Genomic DNA, 19,660 nt, shown 5'->3' with positions numbered 1-19,660 from the left:
AAAAGATGAACAATTTTTCTCAGAGGAACAGATACTCCAAAATACACATGAAATATTGGCAGCCACTTGCAGTACTATGGAAGCTCCTAGGCCAAGGACTGAACCCATACCACAGCAGTGACCCAAGTCTCTGCAGTGACAACTCAGATCCCCAACTACTAGGCCACCAGGGAACTCCAACAACTGTTATTTTAATAAACATTCACCTAAATAATTTTCATCAAGTGAAAATATATTTTCTTTTCTTCTTCAACTTACCTGTTTAGGATCTGGACTATACAGAACCATGGTGAGATAATCAGTTCGGAAACTCATATTTAGTGTTGTCTTAACTTGAGCAGCATGTGAATGTACTTCTACCACAGCAGCTGTCACTATAGTTGTTCCTTGGAAAAAATTAATGTTATTGGATAAAAGAAAATGTCAGGAACAGGAGAATTCACTAAAACAGCCTTGAAATAGATTCAATAGAATTATTAAATAAGTATAATGTTTTTCAAAACAATTAAAAAGATCTAAAAACTAAGATATTGAATTTACTAACTCTTGACTTATGATTCTTTCCATAATAACCTGGGAGTATTAATTATACTCATGGTTTATCTTTAACAAGCTCTTGGTTTAATTCTTGTGAAATAAGAGTAACAGAACTGGAGTTCTCGTTGTGGCTCACTGGGCAAAGAACCCAACTACTATCCATAAAGATGTGGTTCAATCCCTGGCCTCACTCAGTGGGTTAAAGGATCTGGTATTGCAGTAGCTGCAGTGTAGGTCGCAGGCATGGCTCAGACCTGGCTTTGCTGTGGCTGAGGTGTAGGCCTGCAGCTATAGCTCTGATTCAACCCCTAGCCTGGGAATTTCCATATGTCACAAGTGCTGCCATGACATAAAGAAAAAAAAAGAAGAAAAAAAACCCAACCCCCAAAAAAAAAAACCAGAACCAACTACTGGGTTTGTTCTGGGGATTAAGCAAAACAAAATGAGTAAAATGCATGTTAGAGTACCTGGCGTATGCATTTCGTATTTAAATTTTACTCCAAAAAAACTAAAACCAAACAAGATATGTTAGATGACATTTTAAAAGTTCCACTCAACAAAAGCACCTGAAATTCTGTGTTTTCTACATTTTATATTTTAGGACAAGGTATTATATATACACAACACGTATTTAACAAACATATAATAAAAACACAGAAATTCCTAATTCTCATTCTACCAGACACAAGATACAAGTATCACCATGCCAAAAAATTTCTCAATTTAGGTAAAATTTACACCAGTGAAATATACAGATCTTACCTGAACAACTTAGTGAGATTTGATAAATATATACATCCATGTAACTAACATTCCAATTAAGATACTGAACACTGATATCACTCTAGAAAGTTCCCTCTTCCAGCCAATCCCAACCTCCCTACCATTCTAATTTCAATTGCCTTATTTGTTCTTAAATTCTGTATAAATGGAGGAACATATATCATATTCTTTCATGTTTAGTTTCTTTCAGTTAATGTACTTCTGAGATTCATCCATGTTACTGTCAGTAGCTCATTCTTTCTCATGCATTCTAAAAATGCATTCTATGAAAATACATAGTATAATAATGAAGTTTATCCATTCTAGTACTAATGAACATATAGGTTATTTGAGCTATTATGAATTTGAGCTATTATGAATAAACCTGCTGTAAATATTCCTCAATAAGTGCCTTTGCGTATACACGCACTTATTTTGGAGTAGGGTGGGGGTAATAAACAGTTAGGTTTGTAATTGTTAATTATAGAGTAGCTATACACTAACTGTCAAACTCTTTTGTTAAAAAAGTGGGGGGGGGCATCATTTCATATTCCTAAGAGCCATACTGACAGCTTCATCTATTTTCTCATGCTTGTAAACATTTGGTATTTTCATTCCTTTAACTAGTAGAGTAAACTGAAGTCTTGCTGATAAATAAGTATATTAGCACTTTTTCATGTGCTAATAAAACTAGCTGCTTTAATATATAATCTTTCCCCAAGTACCCAAATCTTCTGGTCATTATTTCGATTTTTAAGAAGTTACTAATTTCAGAGTTCTCATACATTCCAGATATAAGAAAAAGGTCAGGTACATGTATCACAAAATGTGTCTCCTAGTCTGAAACCTAAACTTTTCACAGTCTTGATGCTATCTTTTGATGTGTGAAAGTTTAACATTTTGATGAAGTCTACAAAGTTTTTCTTTCATAATTAGTGCTTTTTTATCTACCCAAGAAATTTCTGGCTACCCCATGAAGATATTCTTTCTTGAAGTCTGTAAGTTTTAACTTCCAAGTATATGGTGACTTTCATCCACCTTCAATTTCTGTGTATGGTGTAAAGGGACAAGGTTCAATTTTTCCTATCCTTCTCTAGTTGTGACAGCACTCTTTGTTTAAAAGTTTATCCTTTCCTTGTTGACTGGACTCTGTTGAAATCAGTTTGCCTCTCTTCTGGAGTTTCTAATCTGCTTTACAAATCTGTTTGGCTATGCTCTGTCAGTAATATAATGATTTAGTTATTGAAGATTTATTGTAAGTTGTGAAATTAAGTAGTGTAAATCTTTGTTCTTCTTTCACTACACACACAGCTATTCTTGATCCTTAGCAACTCTATATAAATTTAAAAATTTTTCAATTTCAATTTTAAAGTTTGGGATTGTGTTGAATCTATATATCAATATGGTAAGACCCGACATTTAAACAACACTGAGATTTTAAGAATGCTGAGATTTTTCAATGTACAAACATGGCATACCTCTTCATATATTTAGGTCATTTAGTTTTTCACATCAGATTTTGGTATTTTTTAGTGCAGCAATCTTGCATAATTTTGTTGAGCTTCTTCCTAAGTATATTATGTTTTTTGACGTTATTGTAAATAGTTTAAAATTATACTTTTCAAATGTTATGGATATAGTTGATTTTACTTATTAATTTTACATCTTGACAAAAATGCTAAATTGAGTTCTTAATTCTAGGAATTTGTTGAAGACTTCTTACGGTATTCTATGTAGTCAATAACACTGAGGGAAAAAGGCATTTTTATTTCTTTCTACTCTGTAAACCTACTACTCTGTCAATGACTACTAGTTGAACAGGAATGGTGATTGTGGACATTCTTGTTTTGTTCCTGTTTTAGGTGGAAAACTTTCCTCTTCATCATTCAGTATGTCTTTTAGCTATTTCAAATTTTTAATCACAAATAGGTACTGAATCTTATCAAATGCTTTTTCTCTATCTATTGAGGTGACATAATTTTTTTCTTTCTTAATTTTCTGCTTTCATTAATTTGGTGAGCTACCTTAATTCATTTTTGAGCTTTAAACCAATTCTGCATTTTGTTTTGGGTAATTCCCACTTGGTTAAGATAAAATATCCTATATCCTTATTGTTAAACTCAGTACACTAATACGTTAGGAATTCTCATGTCTGTGTTCATGAAGGAACTGGTGTGTGATATTCTCTTCTTGAAGTGGCTATTCCTGTTTTGTTTGCAATTTTAGGTTTTTGATATCAGGGTAATGCTTGCTTCATAAAATAACTAAGAGCTCCCCCTCTATTTTCCAAAAGTTTTGACACTGATATTATTCCTTATTTAAATATTTACTAGAGGAGTTTCTGTTGTGGCTCAGTGGTTAACAAATCTGACTAGGAACCATGAGGTTGCAGGTTCGATCCCTGGCCTCACTCAGTGGGTTAAGGATCCAGTGTTGCCATGAGCTGTGGTATAGGTTGCAGATGAGGCTTGGATCTTGCGTTGCTGTGGCTCTGGTATAGGCCATGGGCTACAGCCCTAGCCTGGGAACCTCCATATGCCATGGGTGTGGCCCCAGAAAAGACAAAAGAAAAATAAAAAATAAAATTAAAAATAAATAAATAAATAAATATTTACTAGAATTTGGCGTTCTTATTGTGGTGCAGCAGCAATGAATTCAACTAGGAACCATGACGTTGTGGGTTCGATCCCTGGCCCTGCTCAGAAGGTTAATGATCTGGCGTTGCCATGAGCTGTCGTGTAGGTTGCAGATGTGGCTTGGATCTGATGTTGCTGTGGTTGTGGCTGTGGCTGCTGGCAGCTGTAGCTCCGATTAGACCTCTAGCCTGGGAACCTCCATATGGCGCAGTTGCCACCCTAAAAAGCAAAAAAAAGAAAAAAAGAAAGAATGAATAAATATTTACTAGAATTTACCACTGAAGTTCAATTCCTGGGATGAGATTTCCTATTCCACTGTTTGTCAGTTTTGGTAACTCTTTTTTCCAAAAATTTTGTACATTTCATAAAAATCGTAGAACTTATTATTACAGAATTATTCATAATATTCACAGTCCTGGTAGTGAACTTTGATAATTTATTTAATTCTGATAGTGATAACTTGTTTCTTCTCTCTCATCAGTCTTGCTAAGAGGATTTATTAATTTCACTAATCTTTCCAATGAAAACAATTTTTTACTTTGCTAATTTTCTCTACTACTTATGTTTCTCTTTCTTCGATGTCTATTGTTGTCTGTATTACTGCCTTCCTTTTATTTATTTTGGGTTTGACTGCCTCTTCTTTCTCTAGTTTCTTAAAGTGAAAGATAGGATCTTTGATTTGTAACTGTGATTCCTTCCCCGAGATAGTCTTTTATAGTTACACTTTTTTCAGCACTGTTTTAGTTGCATTCTACAAATTTTGACATGTTTTGTTAATTATCTTTCAGGTTAAATATTTTTTTGGTTTCTCTTTTTTTTTTTTTTTTGACACATCAGTTATTTAGAAACTGTTTGATGTCCAAATATTTCAAGCGTTTGGACACCTAATTACTACTGATTTCTAATTTAATTCCATGTGGTTAGAAGACTTTACGGCCCCCTCAAATGGACCATCTTTATGAATATTCCAGGAGTCCTTTTTAAAAAAAGCAAATTCTGAAACTGTTGAATGAAACATTACATTAATGTCAATTAGGTAGTTTGTTAACTGCGTTAAGGTGTTCTATATTCTATCTGATTTTTTGATCTATATTCTACCAATTAACTAAGAGTAGTGTGCTAAATATCCATCTATGATTCTGTATTTGTGTTATTTCCTCCTTTAGTTCCATCAATTTTTTCTGCATGTATTTTGAAGCTGTTATTAGTATATACACATTTATATTTATATTCTTTGTGAACTGATCACTTAAACCTTACTAAAGCAAAAACAAATAACGCTTGTAATGAGAAATTTATGAGACAATCAGGAAAATATAAAGCCTAACTAGAAATTTTCATGGTTTAAAGGGATACTTCTTTAAACATTAGTACTGCTAATGTTTTAGGGGTGATAATACTATGACTATATTCAAAAAGTAAGGTTCTTAATTACAGATGCATCTGAGATTTGATTTAAAATAATCTAGTGGGACACCAGTAGGAGAAAAACAGGAGAGTTATAGCAGTAATAAAGGTAGCCACATGATACTAAGTGCTGAAACTGGGTGATGAGTACATGTAGGTTCATTACTTTATTCCATCTACTTTGGTGTATGAGTAAACATTTCCAGAAAAAAATGACTGACACAATAATATATTCAAATGTCCATTTTTTGTGCCATTCTTTTTGGGCATTATCTTTTCACTCCTCACTATTTAAGTCCTTAGCATTTCCTCTATCTGTCCCTTCTTCCTCTTCCCAGTTTTGGCCAGTCAGTTACGTCTTCTATGCTAACACAATTAATAACATTTACATTCTTATTTACCTAGTCTTTCATGTGTTGTTTAACCATAGCTATGTAATAATTTTAAATGTAGAGACTAATAGCTTATTATAAAACTTCCTCTGCTGCTAGATTCTAACTTATGCATCTCTCAGAAAAGCTGAGAGAATCTTTTCACATATTCTAAAAACAGATCAAAATCATGCAAAACTTAGTTCAGCTCACTTCTGCACCAGAATACAGAGTATAGATTTATCCCTTCTTAGGAATAGAAAACATGAATTCCTCTCCCATATAGTTAATTAATTCCTCATTCTACATATCCTATAAAATTTATGCTATTTTTATTAAGATATTTTTCCATTTTTTTTTTCTTAAAGCACTCTAAATTCCTCTTGAATGAAAATTAAGTATTTTCTAGCCTAGTAGCACAGATAATCTTGGGATGTCCTTTTAATGCTCTTCTGGTTAGGCCCACTGTATTTGGATTCCATATTTTCCTTTTTCTTGGATTCCTTGTTTGCTTTGCTAGAATATATTTTCAAGCTACTGGCATACCTCAGAGATATTGCAGATTGAGTTCTAGACCACCTCAGTAAAATGAATGTCACAATAAAACAGGCCACAGAAATTGATTTCATAGCACATATAAAAGTTATGTTTATACTGCACTATAGTCTATAATAATGCAACAGCATTATGTCTAAAAAAACAATGTACATAACTTAAAAATCATTTTGTTGGAAAAATGGCACCCAGATGGACTTGCTCAACTCAGGGTTGCCACAAACCTTCAATGTTTTTTTTTTTAAATGCAGTATCCGAGAAGTAAAATAAAATGAAGAACAATAAAATAAGGTTTACTATAATTTCTTTAGGAAGGGGTAGAAAGAAAGTAAACTTTGCACCACTGGAAATCTGAAAATTATTGTTTTCAATTTGCATGATGATTTGTCCATATGTAGAATCCTAACTTCAAAATCATTTTTCTTATAAATTTGGCTATATTATTCCATTGTTTTTTACCTGCCATCGATCCTAATCCATCCAGTTTCATTAATGATAAATCTGATTCCAGCCACTTTTTTTCCAAGCCTCTAACAGGCAGCCTGGTTTTTCCTTCAACTAAAAATTTTACTTTTGTTATTGACATTTTATGAAAATATGTTTATATGGGGAGTTATCAATTGGCTTGAAACTTGGTAGTTTTTTTACATTCAAGAAATTGTTTCAATATTTACTTAGTTCTGAAGAGTTTTCCTTTATTATTTCTTTGAAAGATTTTCTCTTCCATTTTCTCAGTTCTTTCTTCTAAATTACTTATTATCCTGGAATTAGACCTTTTGAAGTTCTACCACTCTTAAGTTTTATCTCATTCTCCATTTCTATGCTTATTTTTCTCCATGTCATAGAAGATTATGTCAACCACATATTCCAACTCAGCACTTATATCCTAATACCATGTGTAGTGCACTTATATTGTTTCAAAATTACAGCAATCGGAGTTCCAACTACGGCGCAGCAGAAACGAATCCGACTAGGAACCATGAGGTTGCGGGTTTGATCCCTGGCCTCACTCAGTGAGTTAAGGATCTGGCGTTGCCAAGAGCTGTGGTGTAGGTTGCAGATGCGGCTCGGATCTGGTGTTGCCATGAGCTGTGGTGTAGGTTGCAGATGCAGCTCCGATCTGGCGTTGCCATGGCTGTGGTATAGGCCAGCAGCTACAGCTCCAATTACACCCCTAGCATGGGAAACTCCATATGCCGCCGATACAGCCCTAAAAAAAAAAAGACAAAAGACAAAATTTCGGCAATCATATTTTGTTTTCCAAGAACTCTTTCTTATCTTAGGAAGGCAGAAGGTAGTGATGGAGATTCAATTCTTATATTCTCAAAATGTGATTATGAATTAGAGTTTGTTTTTCTGTTTATTCACATATGCTTTTCTTTCTTCAATTACTTCTGTTCCATTCAGCAAACACTATTCTGTTTATCTTGGTTGCTTTCATGCTTAGGTCTTATGATTTTCTTTATATCTGACCATTACTATTTAACAATAAAGGACTGGGTTTGTTATTCTAGCTAATAAGAATGATGTCTCCTGTAATGTATGTTTCAGTATGAGGTAGGTAGGTATGTTTGGGGTTCCCCCAAAATACCAAAATAAGGAGAACTTTATTCTAATGAAGTAAAATCATCCTGGCAGTCCTAATTAATCCAATTCTCTATATTTGCTAGTGTCGACTTAGAACCTAGTTAGGGTTCTACATAAATTAAATCTAACACTGGATGCAGCCAGTGCTGCACTGGTTCCCACTGCTCTATTCCATCCATCTTTCAAATATTTGTGGAAATCCATTGTTTAATTCTTTCTTGACACCTCTAATGTTTTGATATTCCTAATATCAATATAAAATATTCCATCTGGAATATATACTGCATTAGGAATAAGGAGGAAAGGGGGATGAGGAGAAAAATAGAAGATAAAGACTTACAGGGAAGTTGGCATAACAAGAATACATTCTAAGGAATTTTGTCACGACAAGACTAAGAATTTTGATTCAAAGGAAAAGAATCAAAAGAATGACTCATAAGAGACAAATCAGAAATACCTGAATGAGATTATCTAAAGAGAAAAGATTTGTAAGTCTTAGTTTACTCAAATCGAGAACTAGGGAGAATGGAAGGAAGGATAGAAGAAAAGAAGGGGGCAAGGTGAGAAAGACTAATGTAAGATTTAGAACATACCTCCTGAAGGGTGTGAAGCATTAGTAGTTCTGCTAGTAACACTAGTCTGATCTTTTATTCCTCCACCTGAGGCACTATCACCTTCTTCATACCGTATGTTGCCATATAATGTTTTAAAAGCAGTTGTTATGTCTTCTTGACTAAGAATGAACTGTTAGAAAAAAAATACAATTTGATCATTTTAAATTACTATTTCATGTAGTTAAAATTCTCATATGAGAAAAACAATTGTTTGGATTTCCCGTCGTGGCTCAGTGGTTAACGAATCCGACTAGGAACCATGAGGTTGCAGGTTTGATCCCTGGCCTTGCTCAGTGGGTTAAGGAGCTAGCATTGCTGTGAGCTGTGGTGTGGGTCACAGAAGTGACTCGGATCCCATGTTGATGTGGCTCTGGTGTAGGCCGGAGGCTACAAGCTCTGATAAGACCCCTAGCCGGGGAACCTTTATGCTGCAGGTGCAGCCCTAAAAAAAAAAGAAAAGAAAAAGAAAAACAATTGTTCCATTTCAATCCTCTACAAAACCAACTTTTAACAGTGGATACTTCTAATTGGGTATTCCATTTTTTAAATGAACATGTGATCTTTGATACCTTGTTAAATATAGAATTAATGCCAGCACCAATTAAGCTATGAATGATGAATTTTTGTTATGAATGTAGCAATTAACCTACTGATTTTATATCTTTAAAATGAACTTTCATCTTTCAATATTCATGAAACACTTTTTTTTGATTAGTAAGATCCTCAATGTACAAATACAGAATAATCAAAATAATAAATTTATGTAATTGAAAATATTTCACAATTTTTTTCATGAGTTATTTTAGCTGAACCTCACAAAAGTCCTAGGAGAAAAGAATATAATCCTGATTTTATAAGAAGGTGAGGCTTAAAGGATTAAGTATCAAGTTTCAGTCCACTTAAAGAATGCAGCACACTAACTCAAAACTCCATGTGTTGCAAATTTAGCCTAAAATCATCAGTTTAAGATCTGTCTTGAAAGCTATGATGGTTAATTTTATGTCAACTTGACTGTGTCATAGTCTAGCTATTTGCAATGTTATGCATATATCCTGATGCTGCAGACCATCTACAAATGCCCAGCTGCTTTCTGGGGCAGATACCCTACAATAAAATTGAGTCTTCCTCTATCGAGTTCCACTAGAGTACTTTAGCAGATGTTGCAGCCCACCTCAGGGAACCAACTATTTGACTCCTCCTGGAACTCAACTTCAGAGTCAGGAAGAGGCTAAAATTAAGTCTTCAAAACGTCAGTCTAATGCATTCTGATCAAGTGCATACACACTCACACATTGGTTCTATTTCTCTGGAGAAATCTAATACAACAAAAATCAGTTTTTTGTTTTTTTTTTTTTAAAAAGGCCTGTGACTGGGGATAATTTTAATTCCATAAAATTTAACAGTTTTATTTGCATCAGGCTTTCTTTGACTGCATTTCAAAGATGATAACACTAGTGTTTTAAGACTAATGTCACGTGTACCTTATTTCTGCTACTCATGTTTTGCTTTTTTAAGTCTTCATTTATTTATGACATTTATTTTGAGATAATTATGTAAAGGTATTACAAAAATAGTATATTCATATAAACTAATAAATGAAGTTAAATATTACTACTACTAAAACATGTCTTTCGATTAGTTCATGTATACTGAATGCCCCATTGCCCACACAACACTGATATTAATCATCACTCTTTACTATTTCCAAGAGCTCGGTGCAGGAAGCTTCAAGAACTGTAAGGATCCAAGAAATGCTGGTCTGTGGTTCCTACATATTAAAAAAGGCTGTGTGCGCGACCATCCAACATTCTGACAAGTTAGAAATCAAAAACTGTAGCACTTATGTCAGATATATTAGAGTAACTGATTCTAGCCTCTCTCTGACGGAGAGAGTGATATGGGGGTGAACCTGGGAATGGACCACAACAGCTGCTAACTATTCAGGCAGATCAGTGAGGGGGAAGACCCAGTTTGAACTGTCCTGAAAGGCAGCCGGGTATTGTAAATGGTCTGCAGTATCATCTGAACATTCTGCATGGAATCTCTCTGGAGAAAAGTGAAGGAAAATAGCGTGCCAGCTGTCCCACACAAATCTGCCAAATCACTGGGCCCAGTGGGGAGAGGATTTGCCCAGTATGCTATGTGGAACATGCTACTTATGTTTTTTTAAGGGGCTGTTATCCTACTCATATAAAGAGACTTCAATTATTTATCTTAGACAATGTCATCTTAAGATAAATAATAAGATACTGCCCATCTATGAGTTAAGGAGTCCATATGATCTTATACACTAAGAGCTTAAACATTTTCAATTGAGATCATCATGTTTTAAGTTCTATGAAATCTTTAAAATGATGGTTTTCTCTTTTTGAATATAATTTTCATAGGAGAAGTAGAAAGAGAAACTAGGGGGTGGAGGGAGCAAGAAAATCTGCGAAGTAGGTTACTTAAAGAAATCTACAAGAGGGATTTCCTATCGTGGCTCAGCAGTAATGAACCCAACTAACATCCATGAGGATATGGGTTCAATCCCTAGCCTCCTTCAGTGGGTTAAGGATCTGATGTTGCCATGAGCTGTTAAGTGTAGGTCACAGAAGTGGCTTGGATCTCACTTGCTGTGGCTGTGGTGTAGGCTAGCAGCTGTAGTTCTGATTCGACCCCTAGCCTGGGAACTTCCACATGCCATGAGTGCAGCCCTAATAAGGCAAAAAAAAGTTACAAAAAAAAAAGAAAGAAATCTATAAGAAAGAGTATATGTTGCTTCAGCAAAGCATGTGATACAGTTTTGATTTACATCCACTGAAGAGGGAAAAATATCATCTTGTGGATAGTTACATTAGAGATCTGTGAAGCAATATCAACTAATATGGAACTAAAGTTATGCCATCTTTATCTTCAACCTCTCTATTCTTCTAGAACTTCTGCTAGTTATTTCACACATTCCCAAGGCTTTACATACCATTTATAATCTGATGATTTCCAAATCATTATTTCCAGCCTTAGACCTTTCCACTAAGATCTTTACTAAAATATCTAACTGGCGACTTTCAGCACCATATCTACTATTTGTTTTCTTCATGGGATTTACTACAATTTATACTATTTTAATTATGTGCCTGCACTTTTTTTAACTATCTATCACACTTATGGACCACCACCTGCATTATACTGTTAAGTTCCATGAAGCCAGAGACAATGTCACAATTTCTTCACCACGGTATCTCCAAAACCTAGCACAGGATCTAACACACAGTAGGCATGGAAACATCTGAATAAATGAATGAAGAACATGCAATGACTTCTAGGTTATATAGCTACTATTTAATTTCTGAATAAGGTAACACATAACTTCTACAAACAAATGTCTTAAGCCCCCAAAGCGATACTTTTTAACCAAAAAAAACAAAAATCAGTTAGCATCCAAAAGTTACCTCCATGGGCTTTAGCTGAGCATTTACATTAAAACAAGGAACTTCCTGGTACCACTCCCAGGATAAGTTTCGTTCAACAATCACCTCAAGATTTAATGGCAGTAGTAGATCCAGTACTTCCTGGTAGGCTTCATTAATAAATTGAGACCTATAAGAAGATGTAAAATTGTTCTGAAGAGCTTCATACATAATCAGATGGTAAAAAAAAAATTATAATCCTTTTATGTGAAAATAGTCATTTTTTGTGTGTGAAGAGTAAAATAAAATCAAATAGATTTTCCATGCCAGAAGAAAAGATATTCCATCCCACTAGAAAACTTGGTAACTTTCTCTGAGCTAAACAGTTCTGAATTGAAGAAAAATAAATTTTTAGAATAAGATTTTGCAGTATGTTAAAAGTGCCAAAAATATACAAGTTGGACAATAAATTCTTAAAATGAGGGAAGAATCATATAAGACTTTATTATAAAAACATTTAAATTCACACATGTAGCAGGTTACCACAAATCCCCTTACTTTATTAAGAAAGTAATCTGCACAATATGAAATTTCTATATCTGTGGATCAAATATACTTGAATTTGAACAACTGCATATTAATTTGAACCATATCTGCCTTTCCAAGTACTTAATAAGGGTAGGACTGATGCTGATGAACCCCAACCAGAGAAGCCTCCCACTATACCTTCAAATGACAATCTCAAAGTGGTATTCCTCACTCATGTTCTTAAGTTTTAGTTGGCAGCAAATCCTAAATTATTAAAGCTATGACTATAAAATTTCGGTACTACTTATTCAACTGGAGAGACAGGTGGAAACCATCAGGGATTTCTTTGAATTCCTAGTATCATGTCGTTTTATTACTTATCATTTATGCATCCTTGCAATCTCTAATTAATGGCAGAAATTTAAGGAATCTAAAAGCTCTAAGAGGATATTATATATACATATTTAATACATGCATGTTAAAATATATGACTAGGGTTTCCCAATGTGGCTCAGTGGAAACGAATCTGACTAGTATCCGGAGGACACAGGTTCAATCCATGACCTTGCTCAGTGGGTTAAGGATCCGGCATTACCATGAGCTGTGATGTAGGTTGCAGATGTGACTCGGATCTGGCATTGCTGTGGCTGTGGTGTAGGCCAGTGGCCACAACTCCAATTCAAACCCTAGCCTGGGAACCTCCATATGCTGCAGGTACAGCCCTAAAAAGACAAAAAAAAAATTTTAATAAAATAAATAAATAAATAAAACATATGGCTATACCATGAATCATTAACTCAACCTTCTGTTTAAAAGTTATGCTGTTTCCAATTTTTTACTGTAATAAATAATACTTGCGCATTTCTTTGAGTAAATTTCTTCCTCCCACAAATTTCAAGAAATATTCATTGCTGTGTCAAAAGATCACTTCCTGTGGAAAAACTTTTCTCTACTAGTACTACCCAGTATTTGGGGTAGCTCAGATAACTTTTCAATGTGTTCCCATAAGTATTTTTAATTTTTTCTACCACTCAATATATATTCAATAATTCATTGTCTTGTCTATAGTTTCAATTAGAATGACAGTTTCATGAGGGTAGGGTTTATGTTTATCTTATTCTTTGATGTACTGCCAGTACTCACTCAAGATGATTATATGATATGTACTGCTCAATTATTTGCTAAAGTGATTTCAAGAAATCGGATCAATATATAAGTAATGCCATATCCATCTCCTTGTACCTAGACTGAGAAACATTATTAATATTTACCTAATTTAAAAAACAAACACTATTTTATTGTATGAGTTTTCATTCTCTTAATTACTAATGAATTTGAATATTCTAGTAGCTATGCATGCACTATCATTGTTCCTGTAAAGAATCATCTAACCATGTTGTTTATCAATTTTTCAAATTACCTTTTACTTATTTTTTAAAAATATTTAAGGATTTTTATCCTTTGTTAAAGATGTTGCTAATCACTCCATATGCTATGTCTCTCATCAATTTTTTTTTTTTAATCTTTTTGCCTTTTCTAGGGCTGCTCCTGTGGCATATGGAGGTTCCCAGGCTAGGGGTCTAATTGGAGCTGTAGCCACCAGCCTATGCCAGAGCCACAGCGACTCGAGATCCGAGCTGCATCTGTGACCTACACCACAGCTCACCACAATGCCGGATCTTTAACCCGCTGAGCAAGGCCAGGGATCGAACCCACAACTTAAAGGTTCCTAGTCGGATTCGTTAACCACTGCACCACCACGGGAACTCCCCTCTCATCATTTTGTTTTGGTAATTAATATTCAGAAAACTTTTTTTTTTTTTCATCTTTTCAGGACTGCACCCGCGGCATATGGAAATTCCCAGGATAGGGGTCAAATCAGAGCTGTAGATGCCCGCCTATGCCACAGTCACAGCAACGCCAGACCTCATGGCTTGTCTGTGATCTACACTCAGCTCGCAACAATGTAGAATCCTTAACCTACTAAGCAAGGACAGGGATCAAACGTGAGTCTTCGCAGCTAATAGTAGGGTTTATTACTGCTGAACCACAACAGCAACACTGAGAAACCTTCTTTCTCAAAGTCAATTGATATTTTCCCCTTATCACTTTTATTCTTCCTTCAGTGCTTAAATTAGCAAGTATTTCTCTACCAAATTAGTGCTACTTACATGTTATTTGTCCTTAGAACATGGCTGAGGTAATTCACATAATATATGATTCACTTGCTTTTAGTTTTTTATGCTTATAACTGGCATTATGCTCCAGGGCCATTTTAACAGCAAAATCACCAAGGAAAGGCCCCAATGCAAAAAAAATGTGGCATACAACAGGTCTGTTTAGAATACAAGAGTTGAATAAGAAAGCAGGGCAGGAGTTCCCATTGTGGCACAATGGAGAATCTGTGGCATCTTGGGAGCACTGGTACGATGGTCTGATGCCAGGCACAGAGGGTAAAGGTTTAGGGATTGCCACAGCTGCAGCTTAGGTCACAATTTCGGCTTGTATCTGACACCTGGCTTAGGAACTTCATAAGCTGTGGAGCAGCCAAAAAAAAGGAAGAAGGGAAACACCTTATTTACCTAGGTCTCAGGATGCCCAAATTACTCGCAGCTTTGTGCATGCCCACAAATGACTGTAAAAGTGCTATTAATACTGATTTTGGGATTACAATAAGTTTTAGCAAGGAGAAAAACTTACAGATAAGGAATTCGTGAATGATGCAGATTGACTATATATGTGTGTGTGTATATATATATATATATGAATAAAGAGAACACACATACACACAGAATCAGCTGCTGAGGTTTCAACTGGTTCACTAGTTTAATTATTTTAGTTTGATAATACATTTTAGTAATATTTAATCTAACTTAATATATTTTAGCTGTACCTCTGTTATTATGACTCTCCCATACCCCACCTCAATTTTATGTTTTCAAAAAGTCTTTGCCTCTTATTTCCAGAAAAATTTCACAGTAATTTTGAAAGGTGTTAAAAGAAATGCTGTTGTGACTTTTTTTATTGAAAGTGCAGTAAATGTGTAAATTAACTTATAAGAAACTGACACATTTATTAGATGTAGGAAAATATTCTCTCTATAATTAAGATTTCTTTCTGGTCTCTGGTTAAGTTTTACAACTTTCCTTGTGGAAGTAACATAAATAACTTTTAATTTTTATATTGTAATTAACATTTGGTAGTAAGATTATTTCAGGGAAATTGGTTTATTCTATAAATTACTAATTCTATTTCTAGCAATTCACCTGAAGGAAACGAGTTATCCTAAAGAAATGAGTAGAAAAGCACGTAAGCATTGATAAGATCTCAATCATCATTATGGTGGTTCTTAACAAAAAAGAACCAACTTAAATCTCTAAAAGCAGACAAAAGGATTTTTTAAAAACTACATTATATTAAAATATTTAAAAATAATTATGCTATCAAATATGGAAAAATAGTAGCAAAATTAAAAAATATTTAAAGCATAAATATAAAATACAGGAAAAATATTTATAGCATATTTTTAAGGGAAAAGAAGAATTTACAATCCAAAATATGTACACTATAAATCTTATTTTATGTAAATATAAAGGCAGATACAATGAAGTAGAAAAACATACCAAATTATTAATAGTAGCTATCTTTGGGTGGTCATATTATCAGAAATCTCTTACATTCATCCCTAACCCATCTAATGTACTTCATCAATAACCAATTTTTTTGGACATAAAAATAATACATGTTACTGTATAATGTTTTGGAAAATTTCAATGAACTCTTTCAGAAACAATCTTTTTGAAATATAGACTCACCATTCATGTCTACACCATTTTTTGAAGTCAAACAAGATGTGATTAAATATAGACATATAGAGAGGGAACAAGATGGTGGAGTAGAAGGACTTGAACTGAGTTCCTTTCATGAAAACACCACAATTACAACCAACTGCTGAAAGAACATCAACAAAAAAAATCTGGAACCTACCAAAAGGTATTCTACACCTAAAGACAAAGAAGAAGCCACAACGAGAGGGGAGGAGGGGCACTTTCATGATATAATTGAATCCAATCTATGCCAGGTGGTTGATCCACATAATGGAAGATAATCAGGAGGTTCTCACACAGGAGAGTTCTGAGCCCCATGACAAGCTTCCTAGCCTGTGGGTCTGGCATTAAGAGGAGCCCCTAACAATTTGGATTTGAAGGCTATTGGGGCTAGAGTGCATAAGATCCACAGGACTAGATCTACACTCTTAAAAGGGGCATACAAGGTTTCACAAGTATTGGGACCCAAGGCAAAGCACTACTTCATAGGGGCCTGGGCTAGACCTACCTACAAGTGGTGGAGAGTTTCCTGGGGAAGCAGAAGGTGCTGTGACTCACTTCAGGGACAAGGACATTGCTGGTGGAGGGCCAGGGAATAATCATAGGCATGAGCTTTCCCAGAGGTCACCATTTTGGCACTGAGACGTGGCCCCAACCAACAGCCTGGAGCATCCAGTGAGGGGACGCCTCAGGCAAAACAATCAAAAGGGTGAGAACACAGTCCCATCCAATAGTAAACAGGCTGCCTAAAGTGGTCTTGAGCCCACAGTCACCTCTAAACACACCCTTGACACAGCCAGCACAGTGGATGGACAAGACCCAGGTCCACTCACCAGTGGGAAGGCATAGTCCCTCCCACCAGGAAACCTGAACAAGCCTTTGGTCCAACCTCACCCACCAAGTGGCAGACACCAGAAGCTAGTGGAAATACAATTCCTCAGCCTGCAGAACAGAGACCACAAACAGAATGTTAGACACAACAAGATGGCACAGAAATATGTTCCAAACAAAGGAATAAGTTAAAACCCAAGAAGAACAACTAAGTGAAGTGGAGACGGAAAATCCTCCTGAAAAAGAATTCAAAGTAATGATAGTAAAGAGAATCCAAGATCTCAAAAAAAGAATAAAGGAACAGAGAAGATATAGAAATGTTTAACAAAGAGCTACAAAACTTAAAAAAACAAATAGAGACGAACATGACAGGTGGGGAGTACAAATGCAGGATATTAGAAATGCATTTGAAATTAAGAGGTCAGCAACTTAAAAGAATTTTGTATAATTATAGACTGCTATAGCAAAACCTCCCAAGAACTACAAACCAAAAAACTACAATAGATATACCCACGAAAAAGAAAAAGCAATCCAAACACAACACTAAAAACAGTCACCACAAGAGAAGAGAACAAAAGAAAACAGGAAGAAGAAAGACTTTACAGAAATAAATCCAAAACAATTAACAAATGGCAATAAAAACATGCATCCTGTTCTATCATACACTTAGGGCAGTGTTAACACCTATCCTTCTGAAACTCTTCCAAGAAATACAGAGGAAGGAACACTCTCAAACACATTCTATGAGGCCACCATCACCCTGATACTAAAACCAGATAAAGATACCACACACAAAAAAAGAAAATTTCAGGCCAATATCACTCAAGAACATAGACATAAAAATCCTCAACAAAATACTAGCAAACCAAATCCAACAACCCTTTAAAAAGATCATACACCATGATCAAGTGGGATTTATCTTATAGATGCAAGTATTTCTAAGTATCTGCAAATCAATCAGTGTGATACACTACATCACCGAATTGAAGAACAGAAACTATATGGTCATCTCAATAGATGTTGAAAAACCTTTTGACAAAATTCAAAACTCATTTATGATTAAAAACAAACAAACAAAAAAAACCTCTGCAGAGAGTGGGCACAGGAGGAATCTACCTCAACCTAATAAAGTCCATATATGACAAACCCGCATCTAACATCATACTTAATGGTGAAAGCTGAAAGCATTTCCTCTAAGATCAAGAACAAGAAAAGGTTGACTACTCTCACTTTTATTCAACATAGTTTTGGAAGTCCTAGCAATGGCAATCAGAGAGGAAAAATAAATAAATAAAAGGAATACAAATTAGCAAAGAAGTAAAACTGTCATGGTTTGAAGATGACATGACACTATATACATAGATAATCCTAAAGACACTACAGGTAACCACTTGAGCTCATCAATGAATTTGTTAAATTTGCAGGATAAAAATCAATACACAGAAATTTCTTGAATTTCTATACACTAACAATGAGAGATGAGAAGGAGACATTAAGGCAACAATCCCATTTACCATTGCATCAAAAAGAATAAAATACTTTGGAATAAACCTACCTAAGGAGGCAAAAGACTTGTACTCCAAAAATGGTAAGATGTAGATGAAAGAAAGTGGAGATGACACAAACAGATGGAAAGCTATACCACAGATGGAAGTTCCCAGGCTAGAGGTCAAATCGGAGCTGTAGCTACCAGCCTAGGCCATGGCCACAGCAATGCCATATCTGAGCCTTGTCTGCAACCTACACCATGGCTCACAGTAACGCTGGATCCTTAACCCAATGAGCAAGGCCCAGGGAGCGAACCTGAGTCCTCATGGATACTAGTCGGATTCGTTATCACTAAGCCACGATGGGAACTCCCTCCACTTTTTTCTTTTTCTGCATTGCTCTGTCATATCTCACTGAGCTGCATTATTACCAAATACTGAATTTTACAAACCCGAAAGCTGAAGTCACTTTTAACTACTCTTTTAAACTTGACCGAAATTAAGTAATTACGTTTAATTCCACTTCTCAAATTTCTCACAACTGTTTAGTTCTCTACTACCTCACTTCCTTAGCCTTTCTTCAAACCTTTCCAAATCTTCAATGTGATCCTGTTTTAATGTTTATTAGCTCATTAAAATTCATTAAATTGGAGCTCCCATTGTGGCTCTGCGTTAACGATCCCTACTAGGATCCACAAGGATGCGGGTTCCATCCCTGGCCTCACTTAGTAGGTTAAGGATATGGCACTGCTGTGACCTATGGTGTAGGCTGCAGACACAGCTCGGATCCAACATTGCTGTGGCTGTGGTGTAGGCCAGCAGCTGTAGCTCCTATTCGACTCCAAGCCTGGGAACCTCCATATGTATAGGTCAAACCCTAAAAAGCAGAAAAAATAAAATAAAATTCATTAAACAGTACATACCTCAAAAATTCAAAGAGACAGGTACTATTTATTTATCCCTCGTAAACACTGCTCACTATTATACTTCATGTTCCTAGCACAGTGCCTGGGATATATTACATGCTTAATAAATACTCAACATTCAATTGATGGAAATTTCTCCTCCCATCTAAAGTGAAATAAAATGAAGCAGATTTATTCTCCTGCTGGAAACAACTCCTCCCCAA

General features: G+C 35.2%; 1 protein-coding gene across 1 annotated transcript in view; it reads right to left on the bottom strand.

Moving 5' to 3' along the window:
* The window catches only part of VPS13A (vacuolar protein sorting 13 homolog A), a 262,005-nt gene that overhangs the window by 116,665 nt on the left and 125,680 nt on the right, over window positions 1-19,660 (bottom strand). Inside the window, 3 exon segments of the mRNA XM_021065108.1 lie at window positions 259-386; window positions 8,449-8,599; window positions 11,901-12,048. Coding sequence (XP_020920767.1) covers window positions 259-386; window positions 8,449-8,599; window positions 11,901-12,048 — 427 coding nt within the window.

Source organism: Sus scrofa, chromosome 1 (genome assembly GCF_000003025.6).
Source record: "Sus scrofa isolate TJ Tabasco breed Duroc chromosome 1, Sscrofa11.1, whole genome shotgun sequence".
Taxonomy (NCBI): Eukaryota; Metazoa; Chordata; class Mammalia; order Artiodactyla; family Suidae; genus Sus; species Sus scrofa.
This window is presented reverse-complemented; position numbering and strand designations above follow the sequence as displayed.